Source organism: Eimeria acervulina, genomic scaffold, assembly GCF_000499425.1.
Source record: "Eimeria acervulina Houghton genomic scaffold, Eah_scaff54, whole genome shotgun sequence".
NCBI classification, from domain to species: Eukaryota; Apicomplexa; class Conoidasida; order Eucoccidiorida; family Eimeriidae; genus Eimeria; species Eimeria acervulina.
Genome location: NW_013549742.1, coordinates 1 through 24,921, shown reverse-complemented (window position 1 = coordinate 24,921; position 24,921 = coordinate 1). Strand labels below are relative to the sequence as shown.

Below are 24,921 nucleotides of genomic sequence, written 5' to 3'. Positions count from 1 at the left end.
CCAGTAGGCTGCTAGGATTACTGGCTGGTAAGCAATGACAAGGGCTGATGGTTGCAGCGTGGAGTGGGCAGCCGCTCCTAGGTTATAGTTGGATGCAGCAGGCACCAAATAATGCCAACCGCCGCTACGTCGAGCGGCTATCCTGTATACTCAAGCACTGGGCATGCATTAAACGGTGCTAACTTTCTTATATCGTGCGAGCTGCCGCGTACTTTTGATGCATACCGGACATGAGTGTATTTGGAAATTGTTGGAAAGAGAAAAGCCATGAGTGTAGTTTTCTGATAAGCAGGAGATGCAATCGTTGCGGTGAGCAACGTTGCCATGGCCCTGACGCGTGTAAGTGAAAATATTGTAGCGAGAAGGCAAGCCACCCTGAAGACATTAATGGCCATATGGTTTTAGTTGCCGCAGCATACACATAGAAAGGCTATCCATATATGTAGAGAAGATACATCGTTGCATGCGTAGGCGAGTTTTGCCCAGACGAAGCAACACCGTACGCTTGGTACTCTCCGGATTAGCAAGGGCGTCACAGGCTTCAGATCCCCTCAGAACAAATCATCGCTTCAAAGCACACCGGCCGCCTGCATGCAGCGTTTTGACTAACTGTTAAGTTCATGCATTTTCTGCAGTTGCTATGGCTCAGTATAAACGCATTTCAGCTCTCTTGGAAAACCGCACGACCTTTCTGAATAATGGTGGGGAATTCCACCAATATTGGCTCAGTCTAGCAGCCTAATTTTCCACTGTATATCTTTGCAGCAAATGTAAATTCTTCTGCATGACCTACGGGTATGTACACCGCATGAGTACCGTTAATTCCAACGGCAGCATTTGATCTAGTGTGTGTTGCTACGAAATTCACAGACAGTATCTTGCGTCCTGCAAACCTTTACCGTTGCACACTAGAAGCCACAAGCTGCACCGCTGAGTTCTCTCTTGCGTGCGTGGGGCACATATCGTAAAGTATTGCGTCAGGCGAAGCAACGTGTTGCCGTCTGCATCCGTTGGAACTCCCCAGATATATTGGATGCCAGCGGTGTCAATTCACCACACGTATCCATCGATTAAAATGCCTGTAGGACCTTGTCAAGTTGTAAATTGTAAAGTTGTGCAAAAAGCAACAGCCATGCAACGATGAAACTCTTCAAGGCTTCCGCCTTCTGGGAAATCACATCCAGACCGATGCAGATGTGAATGCGCTGCCTTGCCTGACTGGGCAGCATGCACATTAGAAACAACATGGATCTCTAGTTTGTGGCTGCTGACGTGTCAACATATGGATTTTGACCCAAACGTATGCTCAAACAACAAACTGAAATCAGGTCTCAGTCGAGTTGAATAACGAGCTTTAGCCAGTGAGGGGGCGTAATCGTCTACGGGCGCACCCTTATATAAAAAGATAAAATGAATTACTTAATATGGGATATATGGGGAAACTGTTGGGCGGGGAAAAGCCCTGATCACAGGGATAACCTCAGGGGGGCAGTTTGCATCTAGGCTGCCAACCCAGCCCGTTGCGGCGCCTAGTAGCTACTGACTAGAGCAAGGTTTTCCTGACTACCAAAAAACAAACGGATATATTGACTCCATAACGGAGCGACGAGATGCGAGTTTTTGAGGCAGAATGACGGATAAGTGAAAACTATTACTGGCTTACATCTTACGTACGGGGACCAAGGAATCTGCGTTGGACAACGTTGAGCTGGGTGGTAGACTTCGATACCTGCGGCAGCAGATGCACCAGAAACATCAAATTGTTCTTCCTTTTAGTCTCGAAACATCAAATATCCAAGCAGAAGGGAGACACAGTGATTGCGATATGCAACATACATCCAATATATAGTGAAATTAAGGAGAGACTAAAGCGTCTATTTGCGGATTTTCCCTGAAAATCTGGCGGGGACGACTTTAGAATGCTTACCTCTTGAAGGCACATCTTCAGGCGAGCGGCTTGGCTTTCATGATCTTCCTTAATACTTGCCCCTCCGTCCCCTTTTGTTAACTCACGTGAACCCTTTTCGGGCATCAAGTTTCTAATAAGGATTTCAATTTGCTTCATGCTTTTCGCCAATGTTGTGCTGCATAGAGGTGAAGACCGCAAGTGCAGCTCACACGGAAACGTCTCGGCGCACGCCTAACCAACCAGCCCCATTCCATAATGCAGGAAAATGAATTAGTGCCGAGCATTTAGTCAGTCGATCCCAACTAGTGAGATCCATCCGCGTTTTTCCTACGGGCAATCAGTTTTCGGTGTCGGAGTACGTACCGCATGCGAGCACATCTTTTGAAAAATTCCTTCTCTGACAATTCGTGAAGCTTTTGCTCGTCTTCATCTGCGCCTTCTGCAACAGCCCGAAGGTGCTGCCGGGCTTTTGCCAGCCACTGCTGCGAGAACTTGAGCGCCACCTGCGCGTATCGCGGACCGGCTGACCCTCCTGTCAGCGGAAGTGTAGATTGTATGAAACTGGCAGTGGCGCAATGCCTTCACTGTAGCTATGCATAGGCAGTGAGAGTTGATTAACGCTCAGGTGGCTCACACCCGCGCGCTGAACAGGGCGCCAAGCAAATGCGCACATTAGCGTTCGGCCGTTAACTAAAGCCACCACTGTGGTCCTGACCTGCTGGGTCTTTGCCCGACCAAACAAAAATCGTTGCCGGTGAAGCTGCTGACTGAGGAATTGTGCCTGCTGTTCTAGGGCATCTTGTTCCATGGCTTTCCGTTCCTTGGCTGCGTCATTAATGATGCGTCTCCTTCTTTGCTGCATCCTGTTGAGCAACTTTTCGTGGTAGATGGCGTTCTGGCGGTTCTTCTCAGCATGGAGGGCACGCTCAAGCTGCCGTATGTCTGCTGTGAGCTCACTCAACAATCGTTCATGCACAGCATTACCTTGCATTCCATCTGCTGCTCCAGCTCCGTCTTTGCTTGCCTTCGACCTTGCTTCAATGGTTGCATCAATCATCTTCCTCCTTTCCTTCAAGCCGGCCTCTACCATCTCTTGGACTTGTTGCAGCTTCGTCCACTCTTCGTTCTTCATGTCAACTAGCTTTTGTGCCCATTGCGCCTGCAGCCAAATGGAAAGGATTTCGGGAGGTTCGAGCTATGCGGCATGAATGGGAAAAAGCAGCAAAACTGTCTTTAGCGCGCGTAAAATATGGGGAGAGTACAAGATGCAGGCTATGGCACTGATACAGTCGCCATCTTTATTGGCATCGAAGGCTCGCACAAGACGACAAGTAAGGCTGTTAGAGACATTTCTGGGAATAGTGTTTCGTGGCACAATTGTCGTAATTTGCTAGAAGAGGCGACATGCAGATGTAAGCTACACGCAGAAAGGATCACCTCTACGGCTTTGATTCTCTCGTCAACATGAGCCTTGTAAGCCGCCTCTTTTTCCTCCATTGCCCTTTGGGCGGCAACCTGTTCCTGGTGAATTGCCTCGAATCGCTGCTTCCATGCGTCAGCCATGCGTCTCCTCGCTGCAGGCAAGATGGCGCCGCAGCGAGCCTGTTCCTTTTCTAGTACATCCAGGAGCAGAAAACCAGGGAAGCTTTCAGCACATCTCGTGGAGATAGGTAACACCCCTTGCGGCGTCTCAAATCACTCAGGCAGCGGCTATTTCATGTAGCTTTTTATTTTCGGTATAACTGACTCTCTTGCGTCTCTTCCAAATATGCCTTAGCCGCCTCGCTGCCTTTCGCAGCCAACAGCTTCAGCTTTCCTGCAAAATGGAGAAAAAGCCTTGCATATATTGTGCGTCGGGAGATGAGAAAATGCGAGGCTCAATACATAAGATAATTGAACCGTTGCCCCGTCGCGACTGGACAGACTACAGCTCCAGCGTCCCAATCCTTAGCAGCTCAGTGTGGTGAACACAGAATGTAGGGCGAGCGAGCAATGCATGCGTTGCTGCACGCCTATTTACAAATAATGTTCTTATCGAAGTGCCCCCTTTTAAAGGTGTTAGTTTAGTCTCTTATTTGTTCGGAGAATGCACAAGTTTGGTGCATATACCCCCATCTCCCTCTGTTGGTAATCACAAAGAAGGGTCTTCTTGGTACACAACAAGGATCATACCTTCTAGCGATGCTTGCCACGTTTCTTCCAGCTCGCATTTTTCGTGCAGCTGGCTGTCTTCTATGCGTCTCGAAGCAGCCCTCCAGCCTGCATGCCTCAACTGGAGATCAGCCTGACGCCAGCAGTAAACGGCAATACAAAGAGCTTTACGCGGTTGTACGCTTAGCTTTCCCATCCCACTCATTGATGCCGTATAACGAGGGCACGGTCTGCATACCACGAGTCAATAAGAAGTATCGCAGTTACAATACTTACGTCGGCCTCGCCGTCGTGATGCGTAGCCCAGTCTTTAATGAAGTTGTCGTACGCATCTTCCATAGCGTGTGCCTGCCTCTTCTCCATTTCGCGCAGCTGCTGTTGATACCGTTGGTGGGATTCTGTCCAAAGCTGCCTAGCAAGCTTGTCCAGCTCGTGGGGCTCTACTTCAAACTCGATGGAAAAGTCAACAAGGTCTTGTTGCAGTTCCTGCTGGAGCCTGTCAAGCTTCACCTGCTTCTCCTTTTCCAGTTCCTCCAGAGCCTTTTGCTGCTCGGCTTGAAGGCGGGCCTTCTTCTCAAGGAGGCGCTGTCGCCTTTCTTGCACTAATTGCTGAGCCCGCTGATCCTGTATTAGTCTCTCTTGATCATTGGCCGTCTCAGCCTGTCTGAGACGTTCTCGGTATTCTTCCATGAGCTGCGCCTGGGCCGCCTTAATATCCCCTGTAGCTAACGCGAGCTCCAGCTGCCGCCGTTTATCTGCAGCTGCTTCTTGTCTAGAATGCAGCGGTGCCTCTTGGTCTTCATTTCCACAATCCACGCTGGTGGCTCCATCAACATTCCCACCCAGCGTATTGGGGCTCCCGCCTGCTTCCTCGGCTGGTCGCGTCTCTGTGCTGATTTGCTGTTGGCCTTCCTCCCCCTGCTGTGCCCCCTCGGCAGTTTCTGGTGACATTCCTGCATTCATACAAGCGTCTCCTTCAGCTGGCTGGCTAGAGCCAACTTGTACTGCTGTTAGCGGTTCTGTGGTACCTGCCAGTTGCATCTGTTGGCTGAGGGATTCGAGCTCTTCGAGTTCAGCATCCACTGATCGGAGTTCCTCTTCCTGCTTGCGAGCCAGTTGGGCTTTCTGAAGTTCAAACTCGACATCCGCCTGGTGGATAGCGAGCTGGCGCAGCAAGTCATTCATAAAGCGGCCCTTTTCATTTGCCAGTGGGCCCTGGTACTGTTGTAGCTGTCAAAACGGAATCACAAACACAAAACAAAGCAATCCTGACTAGCCGGTAGTTACAGTTAAAACAGAAATTCGGCCAACATCATTTGCACACACAAACAGAAAGACTGGAGATGGAGGACGGAAAGAGGGCCTAGAGTATCAATTGTGTAGTGTATACAGAAGTGTAGTCAAATGCCTGTGGACGCACCTCCATAATTTCATGGGACACATTCAGCTGCTGCCTGTGCCGTGAGGCTTTCTGGGCCTCTTGGGACTTCGAAAGGCTACGCATGCGTTCACCATATGCGGCCTTTTGCCTTTGCATCTCATCGGCATTGTTTGATGCTGATGCAGCGAGCAACTTCTCCCAGCTTGCACAATAATCGGCTATATCTGGGTCTACAGTTGATGCGCCGCCAGTCTGCAAGAATTAGCTGAGCATGGATGCACTCGTTGAATAAGTGCAGTGGGAAGCTGGCCAGAAAGCCAATGAAAATGCTCTCACGCGGAAAACAGGTTGCAAGTCCACAATACGGAATTCTCATTGACTTACAGAAATATTGATCATTGCCGTTGCCTTTGTTTCTGCGTGCTGCAGCAGCAGTTCTGTAACCCGAGAAGTGGCACTCTGTACTTCCGCTTCGTGTACTTCAGTTGCAGCAATCTCCAGATGCGCTGTATCGCTGCCCCTTATTTCCTCAGAGTGCAGGAGCTCGAGCAGTTCCTCCTCCTTCGCCTTAAGCATTTCGAAGGCTGTGATTTCACAGGCAAGCCGAGATTCCTCTTCATCCTGAAAGCATTGCCAACTAGATGTTGAGTCTTGGATCAAATACTGTTGCTCAATTTGACGCAATACCAATGCCAAACTATACCTCAAGCGGCAATTCTTCTTAAGTATCCTTGGCTTGGTGATTACTGTTGACGATGTTGGATGGCTCCCTTTTCATGCACGAGTATTTAACAGTAGTGTGGAGAGCTTGATAAGCTTTCCTTCCATTTTTCACGACTCCTGCGTATGCTAAAGTGCTTGTTAAGCATCTGAAACAAGTGTACATCTTGCGGCAGTGTTGCCGTTAAGGCAAGCTGCATCGGGGATGTCGATTCCATTGGTGACTCACGCGTGTCCGCTTGATTGTGTCCTGTTCCCCCTGTGCTATCTCCTTTATTCGAGATTCTAGTTCACATGTATCGTATTGATGGCCCCTGTAGCCCTCCAGGAGATTCAACTGCTTTTGGAACGTCTCAGTGCGAACATCGGCCTCTGATGCTAGTAAGAACGCCTCGGAGATGCTCTGCAGTGCATGCTCACAGGATATCAGAGCTTACAATGTAGAGGCGCGATCACCAAGTGCAGGCTCAGGAAAGTGTGCAGGAATTCGCTGCTATTTGTGGGACTCGACTGGACTTCGGAATTGAGCATGCGTTCTATACCACACTTTCACGAATTGCGATTGCGAGACACTCACTTGCGCCACTAGGATCTTAAGCTGCGTCCTCTCTTTCATGTCTTCCTTATGAAGCGCCGCAACTTTTTCTGCTGCCTGCTTTGCCAAGGCATACGACTCTTCTCGGTGCGCATACATTACCTGCTTCAATCCCTCAATGTATCGACCGTTTCTGCATTTTGGACGAAGAAGGAAGCACAGAAAGCAGTTGACATCCTGTTGAACCCTTCATTTACACCACGAGCTCAACTGCTCATTCAACTACAAAAATAGCGATGCCGAATACAGGTTACTGAGATGTTTGGGCTCCAAGCGTATTATTGAGGATGTGGCTGCAGCCAGCGGAAACTGCCCTTGGGCGCAACGTCACGTGCAGTTAGTCTCTATTCTGGCCTTATGAGCAACCAACGGACCAGGAGCAGAATAGAAGAAGGGGCGAAAGAAATGGAATCTTCTTAAATGCTCTGAAGGATGCGCCTGTGTAACTGCGCTTGGCTGGTGAGCTGTACCAGAAAACCTACGTGCGTTTGAGGGCGACAACCGCCCCTGCGTGCGCGATTTGGAACTGCTTGGACTGGGCTTGTATCAGGCCCTGGAGGCTCGCCTGCTGCTGTTGCCGCAGTTCGTGAACCCGATCTTTAGTGCTGTCAGGCAGCGCTCGAACTTGGCACAAGTCCTCGAAAGCTCGAGATAAGCCCATGTGCCTCAAGAGTGGGGCCCCAAGTCCAGCCTCAGCCAGCGTGGCGGTTTCAACAAGTCCTAAAATCTTGGCAACAGCTCCTTTTGCGCGGTCGGACTGCACGTACACCGTCTCCCTCGGCCTCTAGATGGTATACGACACCAAAAGGGAGCGCTTGTTTGTGTAGCAAGGGGCAAAACAATGGAGGTTAGCATCGGGCGTGCAGGCAAACACCAACTTCAGGCCCGGAATAGACATCTAGATGCTGCCAGGTCCTTAAAAGGTTAACAATCGCCGGGTGCGGTGGTCTTACAGCCAGCCGAGACGAGTCGGCGATGTACTTCTGCAGGGCTTGATGGCGTTGTTCCAAGTGTGCGAGCCTGGTTTCCTCGCACTGCTTTTGCAGCTCTTCACGCCTAGCGAAGGCGGCTGCCACAGCATCCAGTGCACTCTTCTTCATTTCCTCAATGCGGTCTGGGTCCAAGGCCAAAAGCGTTTGTGGGGCGTCTGCTTCCGCGGACTCAGTGAGACATGCTGTTACCATTTTCACAACGGCTCCTCCTGAGCTGCCTTTGCACTTTCGCGCCAAGCTTAAGGCCTCAGCGTGAGCATCAGCTGCTGCGGTCGCTTTTGCAACTGCAGCTGCATAAAGGGACCGAATTTCCTTTTTAAAAGCCTTGTGGAGTTTTGCCAGAGCTGACCTTTCACGCTCCGCCAACACATGGGAATGCCTCGCAATCGCGTCGTGGGCAGTTTTCAGGGAAGTGTGCAGTAGTTCACTCTGTGCTTCGGCCTTCGCAATAATTTCGGCCTCTTGCTTCTGCTTCAGCTCTTTCAGCTGCTTCGCTGCATTGCGTGTGTAAGAGGACTGAGTCCAGTTGCCAACCGACTTGGCGCACTTCTGCTGGATTATTGACCCAATCGAGCCGGTGAGGTTATTCACCAGGGAAGGAATTTCGTCGTCGCGCGCCACCATCAGTTCTGCTAGCACCTATGAGAAATTGCAGATGCGCAGGGAGCCTTTCGTCAGTGTGTCAAGCACCGACGGAGGGTGGGAGGAGGTGCCTGTCGTGTTGGTCTCCTCCTGTGTCACTTCTGCTCCTTTTATGGGGAAGCGTTCACTACCAATGCATTTAGCCTAAAGCAGAGATGCGCAGCGACTGTACCTCTTGAAACACTCGGTTCAGAGGAACTGATATTTCGCTTAAGACTCTGCAGCATGGCAAAGCACCAACACACCGAAGATGACCGCTTCCTAAAGACAGGGCTGCGTCTCCAAAGGGGAAGACACACACCCAAACGTACAGTCAACTTCGTAGGGCGTCACTAAGAGCCCTACTAGCCAGATAGGCCTCAAAAGCTGATTAAGTGCACTCGAATGAGCTAGGGAGCTAACCGATCATCTTCCCTAGCCCTCTCGATGACCCTGTTTTGCTGCCACTCTAGGATGGAAGTATTTTGCGAGACTTGAAGAGCCAGCATTTCTTGTCTGGACATCGTGCAAAGGGCAATGAAGGCGTCAATCTTTTCCTTCATTCTACGTTCAGCCAGGTCCACGTGTCTGTGCAAATATGAGAGGCTTTTGAACCGGGCAGCGGTCTGCTTCGACTCTCGTTTGAGTAGCAAGTCGTAAACCGATGCTAACATGAAGTGCCGTTGGCCGTCAGGGTCTGCGGTTGCCTTCGAGGCAAACTGGTCGGTGACCTCTTTAATGTCTTCCACCGACTCCTTATTCTGCAAGCATGTCATAAGTGCACTGCAGCGCGCAAGGGGGAAAAATGACAAAGACCCACAAGAGAGAGACAAGCCTCACACTAATGTCATAAAGAACAGACGCTGCTCTAACCCTGTCAACAAGGCAGACGGCAACTGGTGAGGCTTTTTTGCAAGTTCTACGATGAATATCTGCTTGCAGTGCGCTGGTTATTGGCGACATACTTCCTTTGCATTCCTGATGGCTACATCAAGGGAATCATAGACAGAAGGGCCTGCCTTTGCGACGCACGCCCTCAATATTTCGGCCTCCTTGTTGACCGCGTTTCCTCGCTTGAGAATGGGCTGTTCTTGATCTTGCCTGGACTGGAGTTCGCTATCGAGTTCCTTGAGCTTCTGCTCAGCTTCTTGGCGCTTTTCAGGGCCTTGGAGAGCCGCCAAGATGCACCGCAGCAGCGCAGTGACGTGCCGACTGTTGATTGACACGTTGCCGCTCAGCTGCGACGAATCAACCCTCTCTTGCAACGAAGTAAGCATCTTCCCAACCTGAGGCCATACTATCGCAGATGGATTGAATGCTTTTGTCTGGCCTGGCGCCTTTCGTTGTGTCGTTTAATGCCTTTTCACCTCCCAAGGTATATGGGTAGCAAACTGAAAAGCGAGGTGTAAGCGCGGTGGCAGAAACAGGGGCCACCCAAAGGAGGAAGCCCTCTTCGTTTCTCACCAACTGAGTTGCCTCCGCACAAGTGTCCTTTTCGCGCTGCATTTCCTGGTCTAGCAGATGCGTGACAGCCGCCCGCATGTCGCACAGCTTCTCAAGGGTTGCCTGAGGATATAGTGAAAGCATAGCACATACTTTCATGAATGAAATGGCAACACACTTACCTAAATTCATGCCTCCAACCTATAGGCATGACCTGAACATGCACGGGAAATTATCATATCGACCTGAATACCAGGATATTGCTTAACAGGAAAAAAGGCAGATTGATGCGGAGAATTTGCTGCTGAGCTGTCCCTACTTGCACGACACGGAGGTCCTGGATGTCGATTTCAACGTGCAGCCGGTCAAGCGCAGGTTTCACATCGGCAACGGGGTCGTACTGCTCTTGTTCCTGCCATGCCGCATCGCAGGGCTTTCAAACCATACTAAATGTTCCAGTGGCTACGACTGCACAAGCTGTTGGCCTGGATGCTTTGGGAGGTGAAGGATCAAATTGAACCTCATATGCTTGCTGTAGTGAAAGACGGTTGTGCGCGGATGAAACACAATAACTCCGGCGCCTTCAATAGTAACTACGAGGGTTTCTTGAGGCGACCCTTGCAGCTCGTTGCCTACATGGGGCTTTGGATTTTATTGCATTGCATCCTTCAATGAATGAATAACGAATTCGGTCCCACCACGAATAGTGAGGCAGCAAGCAGACTTTACTAAGAACCTTGCAGGTTCAAACTCACTGTGCTGTCAAGCAGATCGTCTCGTATTCTGTAGTGGAAGATGCGTGTCGAGCCGGTTGGCCTCATGTAGCGGGAATAGAGAGCTACCGCTGCACGGTGGGTCTCTTTGTGGCTTCTGACGGCCAGCGTATCACTGCCTCTAAGGCAAAGAGCAGACTCCAAAGTGGATGGCGCCCGAGCAGTGGCCCAGCGGTGGCGGACGAAGCGTACGGCTATGCCGAGTAGGATCACCACAACCAACACCAATGCTACCAGCAGTCCCACAAGAAGGGTCCAGTCTGGGTCGAGGAGGATGCTGCTGGTCAGGAGAGATATGGCCAGGAGACTCAAAGGGCGCAGACGGATGGGAGTAGGATATCTGAGCACCAGTTCCAGGCACACTTCACTTACCACCGAAACTAGATAGCATGACGCGCGCTCTGGCTCCCCATCTAGGCCGTGAAGACGCAACAAAATCATTCGGAAGGCATTGAAGGGGGGGCAGGCGGTTCATGGGTAGGACGCCACGGCACATTTGTGTAACTGTGAAACCTTATCCTGCACGCGGGCAGCGTTGGTGAATAACCCTCACCCAGTGTCTCCCGGGCAGCCCATGCCTGGGGGCATAACTCGCACGAGCGACACTTTCGAGTTGTGCTTAGATGAAGCAAATACGAATGTCCCTTCAGTTTCAAACGTATGAATAAAGAAATTGGGACTTCTCCCATTCTCCACTTGCTTCTTGAGTGCCCTAAAGCCAGTGCTGTCGAAGGTAGTGCCTGTGGTCAGAAGAGAGTCCTGAAAGGCAGCAAATCGCGTGTGAAGCATTAAAAGAAACATAGTCCACAAAGCTGCCTTCAGCTTTCCCCCTGCCTCCCCTTCACTCTAGCACTACACTGGCACAAGTTGTATGTCCTGCTAGCGGGAAACGCAGCTGCAAGTGGCAAGCTGCTACCAACATCAGTAGGAGCTGTCATTATTATACGCTAGCTTTGTCTTGTCTTGAGGATGCCGCACTGACCTTTATGTATATGGGGTAAACACCGTCTTTCAGCTCCCATACAATTGAGGAGCCCTGAACGACGCAGATTACCGAATTGTCGACAATCATGGACTGAAGCTCCGACAAGGACGGCTGTCTGGCGCTGTCTCGGAACTGTTTGCCTGCACGACGTGGCTGCTGATGCATCTCTGAATCCCCAAAGGCAAATCCATCCTGTTCTGATGCAATTCCTAGTGTAGTGCCGTTCGTCTTCCACGAGCTGCGGCGAGCCCAAGCAAGCGGGCGGCGAGTTTGCTTCCCACTGCGCCAGCTCCGCGACGGGGACCAAAGTGAGCTTGGAGGTACGTACAGCCCGTGCAGCCCCGATTTATCAGCCCGTTGGAAGTGGATTTTGCAGGGGATCGAAATACCAGCAAACATTTCCTATGCAGAAAACATATTGCGTTCACTCGACTCTCCACTGCCGCCTCATAGCAGCACACAGCTGCATCCTCTCACGGTTGCGAGCGGTCGCCCTACGATTGAATTTATCCCCCTATCTCGGGTTGTCTCTGTCTTACTCTGAACATCGAGCAGTACATAGAGGCTTCAGAGAGGTCTATATCTGGGTGCTGCAAGATAGTCGTTGCTCCTGTCTCGGATTCCCTCAGGGCAATTTGATCTCCTTCCAGGACTACGGTGGGCAGAGCTTGCTTGCAGTTGCCGTCGCACTGCGCTGTTTCTGCAATAGCTTTGGCGCACTCACAGAGGCCGACAGTGTTCAGGAAGTTGCCGCCCTCAGGGCCGCAGGCCTCCGTGCAGTCCGCTGAAGCCACACAACGGCCCAGGTAGTCCCTGTATTCGAGGGGTTCACAGCGCTTGAACGTCACTGGCTGACATTTCAGCGTCCCGTCTTCCAACTCCGACACTTCTAGGTGGTGATCGTAGCTCACGTATCTGCACACAAAGGGGAGAGGGAAGGAGGAAGAGAGTTTGGCGGCGCGCTACACAGAGGGACGAAGAGACAGTTAGAGAGGCAGGGGACCTGTACTCAGGCTTTGGCGCGGTTGCGAGACATCGGTGTAACCAACCGGCTCTGGCAGGGACACGTCTTGTCTCCGTATTGGTACACGCGATTTTCGCCTAAACACGTGCACGTGTACGCCCCCAACTGCCGTTCTTCCACGGAATTCGGGCCGCACGTGTCACACGAGGTCTGCAGCCCACCACCCAACACTGCAGGAAACACCTTGAAACGAACGCTGGTGCTTCTGAAGCCTAAAATGCCACGTGTTACGCCCATAAAGGTGTACCATGAATGAGCGTAAGACAGCCAGTCGTAGGTCCATATTGATGCCCAGACTGCAGCAGCACCAAGTTGCCAAAGCCTGCAGCTCGGTATCCTGGTGTGCTTCCCCGTGAGCGCAACAGGTCAGCCAAGCCCGATCTAGGGGATGCATATACGCGGCATTGCGCCTAGTTCGAAATGACATCGTTTTCGCAACACCAAATTGAAAACCAAGACGAAACAGGTAGGGAGTTGGTAGAGAAGAGTGGGCTTGTGCTGCCTTCTGAGTAGTGGGAACGATTGCAGTAATAGCCTTGAGGACTTTCGAGGACTCCCAGCTCCGGCTGTGCCGATTCGCGCAGACGCACCATTGCAACGAAGCGCTGGTAGGTGCCAAAAGGACACTGCAAGCAATCAGAGGCACTTTTGCCGCCCGGATCTTCTCTATACGTTCCCGGTGAGCAGGGATGAGGCGTGACGGCTCCCGAAGGACAGTAGTATCCAGCTGGACAGATGTAGCCGCCGCCGTCGCTTTCTGACGGAGTAGGAGTTGTCGATCCCTCTGTAGCGGCCCCACAAGACAGGCTGTTCGAGCAGATCACAATACCGAACTCTAATAGCAAACCAGCGAACTCTGGAAACTCTAAACTCTCAATTGGGTGCTGAATGTATAGAACACTACGCCTATTTCCGTTCAACGCCACGTATCCACAGATAGGCTTCATGCGTGCGTTTTATCCCTCCCTGCACTATTTCAAAAGCTGCAAATCAGATATGCAGAACAGAATGAGTGCGAGATGGGCACCTGTGCATATGTAGCCTGGGCTACAAGGACTGCAGACAAACGATGCCTCTGCGTCAGAGTAGGTCCCCGGCGGGCACAGCTCGCAGCATTCCTCGGCAGTGAACGCTCCCTCGCAAGCCGAGGTGGCCTGCAGGTAAGCAACCTTAACAACCGTTGTACAGCACGAGCAGGAAGCTACAAAGCAGGCAACAACGCAGTAGGGCACCTTGAAGCCAACGGCAGGGCTGCGCAGAGCAGCAGCAAGCGGGCGACGCAGGCGGGCGGTAGCCTGCCGCTTGTTGTTTAACACATTAAAAAGAGGCAAGACAACGTGCTCCTTTAGACGAAAAGGAATAAAAGGCCTGCTCTTGACTCACCCGACTACCGGGTGGACACGTGAAGGGTTCCTCCTTGCCTCCAGGGCAGAAATACCCCTTTGGGCACGACAGCGGAGTGTCTGTCTCTTCGGGGCAGTAGTGGTTGGCAGGACACGCAATCGGTTCAACAGTCTCTCCTGGGCAGTAGAAATTCCGCGGGCAGGGTATGGGCTCTGTAGACCCCTCCGGGCAATACGCCTTCGCCACACAGGCTTTCCTATAGCTTGCATTTTCCCGCTGCAGCAGTATCGCCCATTCAATACCTTCCACCAGCGCTTTTTCTGCAAATGAGCGGTTTGCCGCCGTCTCTCCAGGACACGAGAAGCCTGAAAGAAACATGGAAGGCAGCGAGGTAGAGAGGGCACGCAGCGATATCAGGAGATTGCCGCTACAGCGGGCCTTGAAGCGAGACCCCGTGGCCCCTTCAACTTCCTATACGCGTGCAGGAGTTGTACAGACGTCTCCTCCCAAACTGTCTTGTTTAGAGGGGCTGAGGCACTAACGCGTACCTTGAGGACACGGCCTGCACTCTTCAGCGGACTTTGTGCCCACCCGGTCGTTGAACGTCCCAGGAAGACAGGCCGTGGGCTCCGCACTGCCTTCCAAGCAGTAGTGCCCCCATGGGCACACGCTGTTGGTGTATATCTCCATCCCCCCAACGGGGCAGAAGTGTCCCTACGGAGAAGCACCCTCAAAGGCAGCAGACAGCTCTTACACAGCAACACAGATATGCATCTGAACTTTAAGGAAAAGATACTAGTGGCATGACTGCAGAACAAGCAAAAGAAATAATCCCACACCCACCGCCGTGCATGGCATACACATCCCGGCCGTCGTCGCCCCACGAGCGCCCTGGTATGTTCCCGGTGGACAGACAGTAGGGGTGGCCTCTCCCTGGAGACAATAGGAGCCCTCTGGACAAATTATTGGGGCCTGAAGGACAAGGAAACAGCAACCATGGCGAGAATTTCAACAGGCAGTATACGCAGCTTCGCCTTGTGCTAAAGAACCTATTCAGGAGCAGACAAGCGAAGACAACAAAGGTAATTCGTAGGAATCAGCAATGCCCGTCTAAAGTACCGCAGCCTCAAGCCAGTCATTCTCGGCATATAAGAAGGCCGCAATTTGCTGTGCAAGAGAGGCGGCAGAGCCACCACTAGCGTGAGAAAACAGCATAGCTCTGGAGTAGGGCTTCAGGAAAATGCGTGGCTCCTACCACTGTCAAAGAGCTGCAAATGTAGCCGGTTGGACACTCGACGCATTCGGCGTCCGACGTCGCCCCCTCAGCAAGGGTGGCCCAGCCGTTGGGACACCGGGACGGCACCTTTGCTCCCGCTGGGCAATACATACCAAATGGACAGGGCCCTCTGAGTTTGGTAGAGGCACAAACAAGATCACACCAGAGACACATTCAAACGCAAGGCCTCATCCCTCAGCAAGACACGCAAACGTTTAAGACAAACCCTGTAGAGTGCCCTTTCCCCCTTTCTTTACATTTCCCAAATATGAGAGCGCCACAGGCTTCCGGCTGCTGAGTCTGTTAGCCAACGCCTGGGGGCAAGATTAGTTTGAAGGCCTCGGAGGAAGGGTAGAGCTGTATGCGCTGTCTTCGGAACAAGTGCTACTTACGCAAGTTGTATTTGGACGCCACTCCAGAAGCTCCCGCCCTGCTGCTCATAGTCGATCGAGGAGACTGTCACCCCAGGCGCCGCACCGCCCAGACACAGGGTGCCTGCAGGACAGTCTTCACTTGCGTTTCCGTCTTTGCATATTTTTCCTGCTGGGCACTCTGCGCACTGCTCTTGCGAGCTGAGGCCCTCTGAGAGACCCACTGTCCCAGGGGCACACCGTGTCTCCTCCGACTGCCCAGAGGGGCAGTACCCCCCTATAGGGCAAGCAGTTTGCTGCTGGTTTTTACATATAAAGCCAGCAGTGCAATCAGGGCATTTCTCCATCCCTAAAACGCAACAGCAGTATCAGCAGCAGCAGCTTACATCAGGCTGAGACAGATGAGACAAGGGGGACAGCAGTCATTCAGAAAAGTGCTTGCGTGAATTCAAGAGACTCCGCCAAATCCTTAGTGGCCTGTTGCTGCTGCTGCTAATTGATTGCTGCAAACTGTCCCCGTAGGGCCTTTTTATGTTTGACGGATCGAAACGGGCTATCTGCCGAGGGGTAAGAAGCGGCTCTCAAGAGCTATCTTCAAGACAGAGCAAAGAACGGGAAATAGCTCGTGCAGTAATATTGATTCCAAAGGCTTCACTCAGCTAAGAGGATAGAGGGTACCTTCAGATAGATTATATGTGCCCGCAGGGCACTCCAGCGGAGTGGAGGAGCCTGAGAACCCAACAAACACTGATCAACGTTCTGCATGCCTATACCCAACGGTTCGTTTCCGCAAGGCATGCACTTCGAGGCGAGGTTAGTGAATTCATGCATGAATGCATGCATGCATGTAGGATGCGTGCCTGCCGCGTACGTTATGTTAATTGTGGGGTCTAGGGTTGGTGTATGCTACCTGCTGGGCAGTATTTGTGCTTAGGACAGATTGCGCCCTTAACATTGTCTTTGGGTGTTGGTGTGTCAGAGCCTTCTAAACAATAAAACCCTGCAAAGCAAGGCCCGTCCGCTGAGGCCGTCGTGACAGCCTCGTGTGCGCAGTAAACCCCTGCTGGGCACTTCAAACAAGCAGAAGCCCCTTGCTTATCTTTGTAGTAGCCTAATTGGCAGGGCTCTGGGACGATCTGCAGGGCAGGACAGAGCAGAGAAAAGAACATAATCCACACTCTCGACGCTTTTGCTCACAAGAAGAATGAAGCAGACATATGTTGAAGCTGTATGTGTTCTGCGGTGTCTGTCCCTGGCTTCTAGGGGACACCGACAGACAACGCCTGCTGCCTAGCAGGCCTTCTTGCATCTCTCAGGCGAAGGCTAAGAGGGGCTTACAGCTCCTGCTGCACAAGTATAACCCGCAGGGCACTGCACGACGGCGCTGGGCAGGTACGCCAGCGACGAGTCGCGTATCTGGGAGCCGGATATACACCACGTGCCCTCTGCGCATTCCCCAGTGGGCTCGTGGAGGCCAGTTGTCTCGCAGTACTTTCCTAAGGAACAAATGCAGAAAAGAGGCAAAACCTTGGGGGGGAGGAGGAAGCATCGACACAGAGGTGTCTCCTCTATACGCGGTCCGCACGAGAAGAAGTACAGCACCTGGCTGGGCCTCAATCGGGCTCTGTAGAAGGGTGTCTCCTTAATGCAAACAATGCTGGTATGGTTGAGGCATGCAGGTTCAGTAGCTGCAGGTGCTGCTGCTGCAGTTGCTGCAGCTCCAAGGGCGACGGCTTTGGTTACACCGGTGTTTAAGGGGGCGGCTGTATGCTGTATCCTCTTACCTGGAGGGCAAGCCAGACAGCCGCGTTCGCTCGTCTGCCCTTGCTCGCCATTGTAGCTCCCTACTGGGCACGGCCGCGGGCTGATGGCGCCCTCTGGACAGTAGTTCCCTACTGGGCACCAGTCTTTTGATGGGGCCTCTAGGCCTGAAGCAAGAAGGACAATACAGCTGTTTCCTTACTGCCTTTTGGAGGTGCAGCGATGCCTGCGCTGCTCTTCCACTGCCTACTGAGCTGAAGCATAGACGGGTTGAGAGATATGACGGCTAAGGGACCTGCGGTCCTTTGAACGAATCCTGCCAGATGCAGCAGCAGCAAGCATGCCTGTATACAGCTTGAGTGCCTTGTGCATGCAATTATCCCTCACCGTCCTGGTTGCACTGGACGCCTGCAGGGCACGGGATGCAGGTGTCTGTGAGCCCCTTCGTGGGCCCGTACGTGCCGATGGGGCAGACTCTGCTGTTGGTAGTGCCTTGGGGACAGAAGTGTCCCTTGGGGCACATGTCTCCTGTTGTACCGTCAGAAGGCCTCGCCGTTAACGCCGCCCCATAACATATAAAACCAGCGTCGCAGGGAGCTTTGTTACCTGAACTCCCGCAGTACACCCCAGCTGCACACTTGAGGCACTCTGACTCTGAGCTCGCGCCTTTCCGCGTGTGCCCAGTGCCGCTGGGGCAATGAATGGGGGACCAGTGGCCCTCTGGGCAGTAGCTATTTGGGGGGCACCTGAGGCGCATGCAAGGGACAAGCAAAGAGGGAACGAGGCTGGGTGTCTCTGCGCCGCGTTTGGGGGGAGACGGGGGCGCAGGCAGCCTCCTGAGCACTCCTGCGAAGGAGTAGTTCTCCCGTGTGTTCATCTGCTACTTTGAGGCGCATGCAGCCTAATAATAATAAGGGTGCATGCACCCTCCCACAACCCCTGAAACTCATTCATGAGGGTGCATGCACCCTGCTGTAACCCCTGCAGACCATTAATGACGGTGCATACACCCAAATAATAACTCCCGCTGATCCTCTCGTCAGGCGTGGGAGACCCAAGGTTGGTTGCACTCTCCTAGTAATATCCGCAGCTCTCATTATAGGCATAGTTCTGCCCGTCGCTGCTTCTAAAGGGTTCATATAAGATAAGAATGTGTGTACATGCCTATCTTAACTCACACTCGCGCATAAATACAAGGGAGAACACCGCCGCAAGGGTCCTCATTTTCTGTGTCTTCTCTTCGTGAGCTTGCGGAGGGCTCTTCTTCGGTGGAGCCATCGCGCCTTGAGTTGCTTAAGGTGCCGGCCCCAAGACTGCAGTAATACCCTGCGGGACACAGCTGCACGTCGTCGCTGGTGCCCTCGTGAGCGCAGTACTTCCCAGGGGGACAGGGGAAACAGTCTCCCACGGAGACACCTCCAGTGGCGTTTCTATAGGTGCCCACGGGACAGGGCTGGGGTTCAGAGACCCCTAAGGGACAGAAGCGGCCCTTAGGGCAAACCGTAGGAGTTGCTGAGGCCTCTGAACAATAAAAGCCGGCGGGGCAGCTGATGCAGCTCCCGCTGCCCCCGTCTATTTGGTAGTTCCTGAGACACCCGAAAAAGCAGCTGCATGCTTCTAAAAATAAATGCTCAAGGGACAACAAACAGCACTACTGTCATCTGCTCCGTTGCAAGCCAACTCTCCAAGAGCATCTTGACAGCCACTGCTGCATGCCCTCCCCCCCCTTTGATTGCGTTTCATGAGACTCGCGCCAGCAAGAGTGCAAAGAATATGCGCCCTTCTGGCCCTCCCCAGCAGACACACAGAGCAGCTGTACAGGCTCGGGTTGTACATATATATATATATAAATATATATATATATATATATATATATTATATTCAGTAGGCCACATGCACACATCCGCAGGCAGACAATGAAGGGCAAGAAGGCGAGCTAGGGCTTGCGTAACCAGAGACACTGTACACCAGGAGACCCTGCAGCTGCCGCTGCTGCTACAGCGTTCATTTGCTGCACCTGCTGCGGCGGCCGCAGCAACCACAGCAGCAGCAGCTGTAGCAACAGCAGCAGCAGTGGCGGCAGAGCCTGCAGCTGCTGCTGCACTGACCCCCAGGTGCAGCACTAAAGCGATAGAAATTAAATGTACATTGGGGCTTCTTGCGGTAGACTCACCCAGCCGGACAAGTTTGAGGCTCCCCCTCCCCACTCCCGCAGCGCGCGCCTGCTGGGCACAGTTCTTCAGCGATATCCTGAAGAAGGAATGGAGGGAGGAGAAGGGGACAGCAGCAGTGGCTGTAAGGCACTGTCTCCTGGATTGCAGTCGGGTTGGCCGCAGCAGGGCTGCCTGATGGTGTCTCCTGGGCCTTCCTTTTTACCTTTAGCTCCCTATGTACCTCTTCAAAAGCTTATAGGCTGTTGTAGACTCACCTTAGAGCCCTCTGGGCAATAGAAACCCTCAGCACACTTGCCCACTTCCCTAAGGAGACCTGTGCTCGGGCAGTATGTCCCCGCAGGACAAGGATCACATGCACTGAGCTCCCGCCCCGACCGGTGCTGGCGTACAGTCCCTGCATGCACCCGCATAAGGATAGCTAGCCAGCTACCTAGCTAGCCAGCTACCTAGTTAGCTAGCCAAGGGGGCGGGAAAGTAGCCACCTAACCAGCAATCCATACAGATAAGGAGACTTGCACTAGCTTAGCCAGCTGTACGTACCGCTGGGGCAGGCGATGGGCACTGAGGCGCCGGCAGGGCAATAGGAGCCTAAAGACCGCATACACCGCAATACACGGAGACAGCTGACGCATAGCACGTGTCTAGTAGCTGCATCACAATCGTATACACCCGACGGCCTCTCAGCAGGAGACAACCCGCTTCTCAGTCTGTCTCCTGGGTTGTCTGACGCACCTGAAGGGCACAGTCCTCCCACAGTCTTGGAGGGGCAAATGTGTGTGGGGCCCGAGGGGCTGTCTGTGACGGCAGCATTTCCGCAGAAGCTGCCTGCTGCACAGGCGCCCTGGGGCTCCGTCAGAAGGGACCTCCCGCAGTACATGCCAGGGGGACAGGGCCTAGCGAAGCGAGCGCTGGGTGGGCAATAGGTGCCGGCAGGGCAGGGTCCTCCGCCTGTTGTGGGGGCACCTGAGGCCCCCTCAGCAGCTGCTAACACCTTATCCAGAAGGAGGGAGCTGGCGGGAGTCGGAGAGACAGACTGCGAAATGCAGTAGTAGCCTTCAGCGCATGCAGTGGGGGTATCCGAGCCAGCGGTGGGACAGGCGTAGCCTGCGGAGACAGAGGAGACAGTGCGGAGACACGAGACAAAGCTGGTACAGGAGAGAGTGTGGAGAGCACCACCACCAAGTGCATTTGCTGTTAACTTGCTGCAGCAACTCTGCGTCTGAGGCTTTGAGGTGCTTTAAACGAAACAGGTGTCTCCTCCCCACCCTCGGGACAAGGGAGACAGGCGTCCGCGCTGGTGGCCCCATCAAAGGGCATGTAAGTGCCGGCAGGGCAGAGCTGAGCGTCGTTCTTCCCGTCGCAGTAGTGGCCTTTGGCACAGGAGGAGACATTTCCGTCTTTGCACTGTGTGCCTGCAGTGCAGCGGGAGCAAGTCGAGGAGCCCTCAGCAAAGGTGGAGTAGCCTACAGGGCAGTCTCCAGGGGAGGCGGATCCCGCAGGGCACACCTTCCCCTTGGGGCATAGCTTTGCCCAGGGAGATGTCGATCCCTCGGGGCAGTAGAAACCCGCAACACAACTCCCAGTTATCTGTCCCGAGGTGCTGCCGTCGCAGTAGTAGCCGCCTGTACAGGGTCTACACTGTACGGAAGATACAAACCCAGCCTGGGAGCCGTAGGTGCCTCGGGGACAGGGGACAGGGTCCAGGGACCCCTCCTCGCAAACAAAGCCAAGAGGGCAAGGAGTTGCCTCTTCCAGGGAAGAGCACCCTTCCGCGCACAACACGCCCCCAGGGCAGGTCATGTCAGGCTCTTCGAGGCCGTCAGCTGTGCAGAGTTTGCCTATAAAAAGGAGACACCCAGCACAAGCAGGACAGCTGTACATACTGTCTCTAATGTGCACACTGCATTTGCAAGAGACACCGAGAACTGATGATTAGCGCCTTCCCTTAGCCTGCGTCTCCTTAAGCCCAGCTAGGTGTTGGGTGCTGGCCGGGAAAGGCTAAGGGAAATAAGGGTCAATAGAGACGAATAGAGCGGAGACAGACAGCCAGATGTGTTGTACCTGCAGGACATGGGATAGGAGAGACAGATCCCTCGGGGCAGTAGTTTCCAGCGGGACAGATGAGGACAGCTGTAGCCGCTTGGTTGGCCTGATCTCCTGGGGGGCAGTAATAACCAGCAGGACAGACAGTGTCTGCACTTGTAAGGCCCGGGTCGCCGCATACCTTGCCGAGGGGACAGGGCTGGCACTGATAGGGACTCTTGAGGCCCTGGCCAGCCGCAAAGGTCCCCGAGGGACACTGAGGCGGAGCAGCAGAGTCCGAGCTGGCGGGGCAGTAGTGGCCCTGGGGACAGAGATGGGATGCATAGTTGGCTGTACGAATGCCGCAAGAGAAACCCGCGGGGCAAGGCAGGCACTCCGCAGCGCCGGAGACCCAGTTAAAGCTCCCTGAGACAAACCCAACAGAGGACAGGAGACACCGGAGAAGAGACAATACACACATAGTGTCTCCGCCCCAGCAAGCAAAGAATGCGGAGAGACGGTAGAAAGAGGCAGGTGCATAAACTGGAATGCAGGCAAGAGGAGACAATGCACTTCATGAGACTTTGTATAGAAAGGGGACAGACACACCAGCAGGACAAGCGATCTCCCCAGTAGCGCCAGCTGGACAGTAGTTCCCCGCTCTGCTCGCACAGTAGCATCAAGCAGCGTATACACCCCAGCTCAGCTCAAACAGTAGAAGAAGAGACAACGCAGCTCCCGCAGAACTAGACAACAGCAGGCTATCCATATGTGCAGAGGCCCTTGGCCTTCAAGCCCGCGCCTGACGGCAGCTAGCGACTGCCTCCTCTCGCGAAGGAGACACTTCGACCGCTGCTGGCCACCTCTGCAGGCATGCTTACTTGCATGGAACAGCGTAGGGTGTGCGGCTGCCTGCGGGGCAAAGATAGCCGGGGGCACAGCGGCCCTCGGGCTCCTTCAACCCCATCCTAGAGCAAAAAGAACCCTCTGTACACTTTGTGCATTGGTAGTTCATCACCAGTCGGTCGGTGGCCCCGTAGGTCCCCGACTCGCACAAGTGGGGCCGCTCCAGTCCCTATACACCGCAGTGCATGCATGCAGCAGCAAGAAAGAAACTTCCTGTCTCTGTCGCGGCTCCAGAGGAGACACGCAAACCAAAACGCTACTTCAGCTGTCTCCTCACAGGCCTTGTGCTAAACGAAAAACCCTAACCTAAACCCTAGCCCTATCCATCACATCACCGCCCTGAACGCTGCCTTGTCCTCACCGTCTTTTGAGGGTTTAGGGTTTAGGGTTTAGGGTTGAAGGAGGCTAAGGCAGGCAAACTGGAGGGAAGAAGAAGCTGTTGGTGATATGTTGCAACGAACTCTGGTACAGTAGGTGCCTCTTGGGCAAGGCCCTGCGGTGTTGTCAGGCGCCTTCTCGGGTCTTGGTACAGATGCTCCTCGTGCGCAGAAGTAGCCCTCATCGCAGCTGCCGGAGACCAGCTGGTTACCTTTGCCGAAGCAGTAGTATCCTGGGGGACAGGGCCTGCAGCTGTCTATAGAAGGCTGCATGGGGCTTGAGCTAAGAGTCCCTTCGGGGCATGGAGTGGGGGTCACCGAACCCTCCTCGCAATAAGAGCCCGCAGGGCATTCCACAAGTGTCTCCGATCCTTCTTGAGGGCAGTAGAAGCTGCAGAGACACACATAACAGAAACACATTTGGTGTCTCTACGTACGATTGCGCATGGCAGCAGCAGCAGCAGCTGCTGCTGCTGCTGCTTGCAGCTGCAGGTGCTGTTGCTGCTGCTTGCATCTGCAGGTGCTGCTGCTATAAAAAAGAATGCAGCAGCCTTGCAGTATCGTATATGGATGCGTTTGTCTGTCTCTACTATGCTTTTTCTTGGTGGTCTCCTACTGTCCTCAAGCAGCATGAGGTGCCTATACACCCGGTCGGGCGCGTACCCGGCTAAACAGAGCGTGCACTCTGCTTGTGCCTCGTTGGGATTGAATGAGCCCTTAGGACAAGGGGTGGCCTTAGCAGCCCCTTCAGCAGCGAAATGCCCTTTGGGGGCCCTCTGCTGTCTGGGGTTGCTGGCGCCCCCAGGGCAAATATACCCCGCTTCACACAACCCCGTGGGGGCTGTGCTAGTGCTGCCCTCACAGTAGTAGCCAGGGGGACAGGAGACACAGTCAGCTGGACCATGCCCTATCTTATCTGGGTTGTATGTACCCCCTAAACAAGGCTGCTTCTGCAAGCCACCTGCTGGGCAATAGCCACCTAAACTGCATGCAAAGCCCGTTTTACCGTCTTCAGGCCGAGGTGTCGTTGCGCCCCCCAAGCAAATGTAACTGCAAACCAAACAAACACATAAATACTAAACTCTAAACCCTAAACCCTAAAACCCTTAACAATATATAAACAAACACAAAACACGTTGAGACACAAAAAGGGAGTGAGAGTTAGTACAGTATTTGATAAAGACAAATGCGTATACTACACTAGAAAAAGAGACATATATGTACAAGAGGAAAAGACACAAATGTGTATAATATTAGACAAAGAAGCAGATATGTGCACCACGAGATAAAGACACATTTATGCAGAATATTAGACAAAGACACCGAATAGCAGGAAAAAAAGACATCGATGCGTATACGGCCAAAAAAAAGAGATAAACATGCACACAAGTAGAAGAAGTTGCAGTATATATATATATATATACATATATATATGTATATATATGCAGTTTGTTTTATTCAGTTGTTAGCATAACTTGCGATGTAGTACGTTGCATAGACTGGCATTAGGAGAAGGGACCCCAAGGCAGGAGCCCCCAAAGAAAAAAGGGAGAAGAAGAGAAAGAGACAGTTGAAAAAAGTAAGTACAACTACACGATAACTCCTAAACATCGCAATCAAAAGAACCAACAGCTTGACTTAATCCTTATAACGAAGGGTGATGCTGCTTACCCTGCCTGACAGGCACCTGAGGGTGTAAGGAGACCCGTTCCAGAGCAGAAGTAGCCAGCAGGACAGGGGAAGCAATCGTCAACAGAGCTCCCCCCTGTATATCCTCTATAAGTGCTAAGGGGACACCTCTGAGCCGTCACAGATCCTGCAGGGCAGTAATGACCTGCAGGACATGGCTGCTGGACTAACACCCCATTTTGCACTTGGCAGGTGACCCCGGGCTCGCACGCCTCGCAGTCTGTCTCCGATTTGCTCCCGGGATTACGCCCCACAGTCCCTAACGTTCAAGGAGACACACTGTACATCTTTACACCCTCCGCGTCAACCCTAAACCCTAATCCCTAAACACCATATATATATTTACATATATATATATATATGTAGAGAGAGAGAGAGAGAGAGAGAGAGAGAGAGAGAGAGAGAGA

At 53.0% G+C, this 24,921-nt stretch overlaps 2 protein-coding genes across 2 annotated transcripts; both read right to left on the bottom strand.

Moving 5' to 3' along the window:
- Positions 1-1,070: 1,070 nt before the first annotated feature.
- Positions 1,071-7,417, bottom strand: EAH_00010510 (hypothetical protein, conserved; the record flags this gene model as incomplete). Its single annotated transcript, XM_013395106.1, has 14 exons — positions 1,071-1,218; positions 1,671-1,729; positions 1,928-2,084; positions 2,273-2,412; positions 2,544-3,068; positions 3,347-3,522; positions 3,657-3,725; positions 4,082-4,193; positions 4,337-5,290; positions 5,481-5,693; positions 5,826-6,104; positions 6,391-6,564; positions 6,739-6,889; positions 7,239-7,417. 14 exons carry the CDS (start codon positions 7,415-7,417, stop codon positions 1,071-1,073), a joined length of 3,336 nt encoding a protein of 1,111 aa, XP_013250560.1.
- A 187-nt stretch (positions 7,418-7,604) lies between these two features.
- EAH_00010500 (hypothetical protein) lies at positions 7,605-24,773 on the bottom strand (the record flags this gene model as incomplete). The annotated part of the gene is made up of 33 exons (XM_013395105.1): positions 7,605-8,387; positions 8,563-8,608; positions 8,793-9,130; positions 9,335-9,655; positions 9,834-9,935; positions 10,066-10,224; positions 10,568-10,925; positions 11,139-11,344; positions 11,568-11,972; positions 12,110-12,485; positions 12,620-12,744; positions 13,185-13,429; positions 13,622-13,748; positions 13,978-14,303; positions 14,487-14,652; positions 15,194-15,344; positions 15,607-15,934; positions 16,264-16,314; positions 16,496-16,721; positions 16,924-17,081; positions 17,370-17,513; positions 17,734-18,092; positions 18,525-18,932; positions 19,520-19,596; positions 19,775-19,785; positions 20,061-20,624; positions 20,786-21,358; positions 21,582-21,968; positions 22,152-22,204; positions 22,424-22,617; positions 22,910-23,216; positions 23,489-23,875; positions 24,497-24,773. Coding segments are annotated over 33 exons (8,738 nt in total), but the record flags the coding sequence as incomplete, so codon positions are not given.
- Positions 24,774-24,921: the final 148 nt, after the last annotated feature.